At 63.6% G+C, this 5,224-nt stretch overlaps 1 protein-coding gene across 1 annotated transcript; it reads right to left on the bottom strand.

The window, feature by feature from the left end:
• Positions 1–387: 387 nt before the first annotated feature.
• On the bottom strand, positions 388–4,283 carry LOC105806981 (uroplakin-3b-like protein). Its single transcript, XM_012640232.1, has 6 exons — positions 4,202–4,283; positions 2,765–2,917; positions 2,346–2,565; positions 1,721–1,797; positions 1,184–1,304; positions 388–496 (listed from the first exon to the last, which is right to left on the bottom strand). Exons 1-6 carry the CDS (start codon positions 4,281–4,283, stop codon positions 388–390), a joined length of 762 nt encoding a protein of 253 aa, XP_012495686.1.
• Positions 4,284–5,224: the final 941 nt, after the last annotated feature.

Raw genomic sequence — 5,224 nt, forward strand, 5'->3', positions numbered from 1 at the left:
ATTCACAGCGCCCCAGGGGCCAGGGTTACCATCTCATTTCACAGACAGGGACATCGAGGCTCGCAGAGAGGCGGGTCCTGCCCCAGGTGACTGCTGGCCTAGGACCCTGAGCTTCACCCCTGGGCCTGCATCCCCTTGAGAACCGCCCCAGAGCTGGGGGCAGTGGCGCAGGAAGATCGTCCAAGTGTACGATGTCACACACAGGTGTTGGGGACATTTATTTCTAACAGGGACTGGCCCAAGCTTTGGGCTAAGGACACCTTCCCCCAGCCTCATCTAGAAACAATCTTTTCCAGGGCTCTGGAAGCTTCAGGCTGTGTCCCAGGCCAGGCTGCAGAGCCCAGGCCAGGGAAAGGCTATGGGGCAGATGGCACCCCCCAGAGGCCCTCAGGAGCCCCCCACAGCGGGAGTGCTGAACGCATCATGGGTGGTGTATCTCCTCACACTCACTGTCTCCCTTGGGCCTGAGATGGGAGCGCTCCTGCAGCTGTCGAAGCTGGGGTCGGGGGGAGATGGGGAGAGACATGGAGAGTGAAGGAAGGGCCGGAAGAGATCCCACAGCCACTGCCTAGTTCCCCAGCCCACTGCACAGGGGAAACTGAGGCTCCATGGGAGACCTGGCCAATCCCACCCTTCCCTTCGGATCCATGGTCATGGCCAGCCCCCTGCACTCTCTCCCTCTCCCCCAGCACCCCAGGATCCCTCTAAAACATTATCTGTCTCCCCTGATCAAAACCCACCATTGGTTCACATGGGCTGCAGGACACAGCCCAGGTCCTCGCTGGACACCCGACCTCCCGGGCCTTGCCCGGCTGCCCTCCTGCCCCAGGAGCCCCCACAGTTCCCCACCTCCCTGCCACTCCCTTCCTGGAACCACTGCTTCTCTCCCCTCCTCCCCAAACCCCACCAGGGGCCAGGCTTCCCTTCCCCTCTCTGAAGCCTGTGGACACCCGCTGTGCGCCAGGCCCCAGCACCTGAGCTCTTTCTGACGTCTTGCGGCAACACCTAGACCTTGACCTGAAGGCGTTCACCTCCACCTGGGGCGTCCCTGCCCGCCCCCACGTGCGATCCCAGATGCCGCCACCAGGGGGCGGGCGGTGCCCGCTTAGAAGGGGGGCGAAGATGGAGGGTTCGTGGCCATGCGCCCCCTGGGCCCCCAGTGGGCTCAGCGCTGTCCACTCACCAGGTGTATATGAGCACAGCGAGGAGGGCGGTGAGGAGGAGAGCGAGGAGGATCGACAGGATGGCGATGATGACAACGGTGCCCGCGCTCTGGGGCCCCCGGACAACTTGGAGCGCCTGAGCTGAGGGCGGTGATGCCAGGCAGGAAAAGAGATCTTATTTGATCCGAAAAGGACCTTGGGCAGCCTCCAGACCAACCAACGCCCCCGCGCTCTGGGGCCCCCGGACAACTTGGAGCGCCTGAGCTGAGGGCGGTGATGCCAGGCAGGAAAAGAGATCTTATTTGATCCGAAAAGGATCTTGGGCAGCCTCCAGACCAACCAACGCCCCCGTCCCCATCACCCCCCCAACCCCGCCCCGCGCCCAGGCCAGGAGATGGGTTGGGGGAAGCAGCGTTGCGGCTGGGGGAGGGCACCTGCGGATCTGGAATGGTCACGTGCCTCTGATTGACAGGCCGGCCTGTTCCCCCAGCCCACCGCAGTCCTCAGGCCCCCTGGGCCCCGCCCCCACTGTTGGACCTGCGCCTCTGGCTCCCTACCTTGGGGCAGTCGGGTCTCCCTGGACCACTCTGTCTCAGCCGCGGGTCCCCTGTCATTCATCACCAGGAACTTCACCCTGAACAGGGCACCCAGCATTGGGGGTGGGGTTCCCCAGATCCTGAAACCACCAGGCCCTGGTGCCTGTGGTCTGTCCCCTTGACTCCCAACAGAAGGGGCTCAGGTGTGACATTTCTAGCCTGTGTGACCTTGGGTGCATCCCTCACCCTCTCTGGGCCTTAGTGCCCTCATTTGGAAAATAGGGGGAGGGGATTAGATCTCCCAGCACCAAACACAAGTGAGTCAAGCACTTAGTGAGGGAGACAGGGGTGGAGTCCAGTCACTGCCTGAGGGACACCATGTCTGGATGGGGACACTCTACCCGAGTGGTCCAGATGGCCATGGGGACTGCGGCTGGAGGTGGGGCCTTCTGCCCAAGAAAAGTGGGACAATGCAGCCAGGCCACCCCAGCCCTGCCCTCTCCTCCCCCTCCCTTTGTCAGAGCTGGAGCGGAACCCAGGCACCCTGCTTGGGCCACTGGGAACCTCCTAGGAGCTGCCCCAGGTTCGGGTTTGGGTGTGGGCAGGAGCACCCCCACCTTGGCCAGGGCAGGGCAGAGGCGGTCACCTGTAGGGGCCTGAGTCCGGCAGGGGGTGGTTGCAGCCCCTAGTTGTCACGGCACAGCGGGTGTCATTGCCCACACGGAGGACAGGGAGCTGGTTGCTGGCCTGGCCCCCGGAGTAGAGCGCTCGGTAGGCCATCAGCGTGAGGTAGTAGCCACTCTGGGGGAAGTCGGCAGGGGCAGGGCTGTCCTCTACATTCTCTGGGGCCCTGAAGCTCTGGGTGGCTGAGGGCGGCACTGCAGTCAGACGGTGGAGGCCACGAGGGCAGGACCCCATCCCCACCCCACCAGGCCTGACAGCCCTCTTGGGGCCCCAACTCCTGCAGCACTGCCCCATCCCTGACCCCCCCACCTGCTGCTCCTCTCAGGCCTGTCTGCCCATTCCACAGAGGGAAGACCGAGGCCCGGCCCCAGGAGCACCCACCGTTGCTGCGGGCCACGACCAGCCAGATGGTGTCCCGGTCTGAGATGTTGGGACCGCTGAACAGGCCCCGCGGCTGCTCCAGGGTGAAAGTGGACTGGGTGAGCCTCCCCATCAGGGTGGCGCTCGAGAGCCGGGGCACATAATCAATGTGCTCTTGGGGGGTGGGAGGGAAAGGGCAGAGGAAGAGGCTGAATATGGCAACAAGCTCCCGCCACCTCCCCCAGCCCAGTCTCATGGGGAGAGACATAGACACATCTTGGGAGCCCTGGTCTGAGGCTTTAGGGACACTTCCTGGGAAGTCGGGTCAGGGGTTATCAGGACATCTCCCTGGCGACTCTGTGCCCCATGGGGCACGGATGGGTGGCCTGAGTCCAGCTCCTGGCCGTCTCCTCGGAGGCTGCTGGGATGAGCACTGTGTGAGGTCGGGGGGGGTGGCCCTGCCCTGCTCCCCCATGTCCCAGGGAAGGGCAGGCATGGAGGCACCTTCTTCTGGGCCTTGTTGGGATGGGACTTGAATCTGGGGGGAGCCTGAACCTTCGGCTGCACCCTGCACCTGGCATGCCCAGTGACCTTGGGCTTGAGTCCCTCTGCCCCCCACTCCCCGCCTATGCGAGGTTGGTTTGCTTAATGAGAGGAATGAGCGGCTTGGGAGGGGTGTAGGGGATGACATGGGAAGGTCCCCTGACTGAGACCCCAGGCCTGGACATGGACCGCCCAGAGGGGGCCATGGGCTCTGGGGCCACCTCCCACCCCAGCCCCAAAGCATCTTCCTCTTCAGGACCCTGTCCCTGCTCAGGTCCTCACAACCTCCCCTGGGAAAGGGTATGGGACAGGGACAAGCAGCCGGGGCTATATGCCAGAGGGGACTCAGACCCCCCTCCTCCTCCCTGAGCGCCCTGAGGGCAGGAACAGGGCCACAGTGTCCTCCTCTCCCCACCCCCAGTGCTGGGGCCGGCCACACTCTCCCCCTCAGTTCAGTCCAATTCGTTCCCATTGAATTCAGCTCAACCCCAAAGGTTCACGCTAGAACCTTCCTGCGGGGGCCATGGGTGGCTCAGTCCTGTCTCTGGGGCCCTCTGCATGCAGAAGGTACTCAATGTTTGGAAAGAGGAGGGGAGTGGCAGAGATGGGGGGAGCTGTACCTCTCAGCTCGTCTAGTTTAAGAGCAGACGATGCCACAGCCCCAGCCAGAGAGCTTCCTGGGCGAGCACTGACCTCTGGGACGTCTCTAACCCTCTCCTCAGGGAATGAGGGGGGAGGGAGGGCAGCCGTGTGTGCAAAGTGGGGGTGAGAACCCCAAAGACAGAGGCAGCACTATGGCTCCCCAGTCTTGGCAGGGGGATAGGTGTCTGCCTTGTGGCAGCTTGTGGTGGGCTGTCTGTCTGACCCACGATGGGCCAGGTCCCCAGCCCTGTGCCAGCGCCCGCCCGCACTCACCCAGGCCCTGCTGTGGCTGGATGCCGGTCAACAGCACCAACAGCAGCATGAGCAGCCAGGACTGTCCCCGGCTGTGTCCCATGGCCAGGTCAAGCACCCAGCAGTCTGTTGGTCTGTCCAAGCGTCTGTTTGCAGCGTCCGCTGCCCTGGAGGCTCCTCCGCCTGTGCTGGGCTGGGGGAGGCTGCTCCTGGCATCTCCCGGTGCCCCTCCCTGGTGCCCCCTCCTCCCAAACAACTGGTCCGACAGGTTTGGGGCAGAATCTGCAGGCCCCGTGGATTCAGCATCACCAGGGAGGGTCTGAACAGAACAATCGTTGCAAGATGAGCCCGGACACTCCCACCCCACCCAGGAGGGCCTGGCCAGGGAGGGGCTGAGGAAGGCAGAGGCTGCCCAGTGACAACGCTGCCACACCTACCCACTCCATGGCATCTCCTCACCCAAACAGTCCCCAACCTGGTAACTGGGGCTCTTCCCCTGTGGGGGAGGGAGTTACCCCCACTTCCTAGCATGGACAGGGAAGGGGGCCTGTCCCACAGCACCCAGGCTGCCAGCAAAGAGCTGGGGATTAGATCACACACAGCCCCCCTGCCTCCGAACCATGTGGCCTGGCCCAGGGAGGGGGCTCCCTCCCTCATCTCTCCCTGCTCTATCCCCAGCCCCTGCCAGGGCAGGGCAGTCCCTCCTTGAGACAAAAAGTTACCAGATGGGGCCCAGGGCAGGTGGGCAGAGCATGGTGACGGCCTCTCACCTAGACTGCAGCACCTGCCCCCTCAGCCCAGCCCCCACACCTGGACGGAGCCGCCCTCCTAACACTCCAGTCGCCCCAGGTGTCTGCTGAAAATCCAGGACTGTCATCACTCATGGCCCCCATTCCTGCGTGAAGAGGGGGCTTCCTTCCCCTGAAGAGGATACATCTCAGTTCCCCGGGGAGATTCAGATGTCCACCCCAACTCACAAGAAAAACTTCTGGAAGGAACTTCTGTTATAAGCAGGACAGGCTGGAAACCTCGAGTGCATCGCAG

The sequence above is a fragment of the Propithecus coquereli genome, unplaced genomic scaffold, assembly GCF_000956105.1.
Source record: "Propithecus coquereli isolate 6110/MARCELLA unplaced genomic scaffold, Pcoq_1.0 Scaffold150, whole genome shotgun sequence".
NCBI lineage: Eukaryota > Metazoa > Chordata > Mammalia > Primates > Indriidae > Propithecus > Propithecus coquereli.

What these genes read in the sequence shown, in the direction of transcription:
- LOC105806981 (XM_012640232.1), bottom strand. Translation starts at nt 4,283, where the DNA reads ATGGGACACAGCCGGGGACAGTCCTGGCTGCTCATGCTGCTGTTGGTG. An exon ending in CCAGCCACAGCAGGGCCTGG is followed by an intron (nt 2,918 to 4,201) that starts GTGAGTGCGGGC and finishes CCACCCCCCAAG; the next exon opens with AGCACATTGATTATGTGCCC. An exon ending in CCGGACTCAGGCCCCTACAG is followed by an intron (nt 1,798 to 2,345) that starts GTGACCGCCTCT and finishes TGCCCTGTTCAG; the next exon opens with GGTGAAGTTCCTGGTGATGA.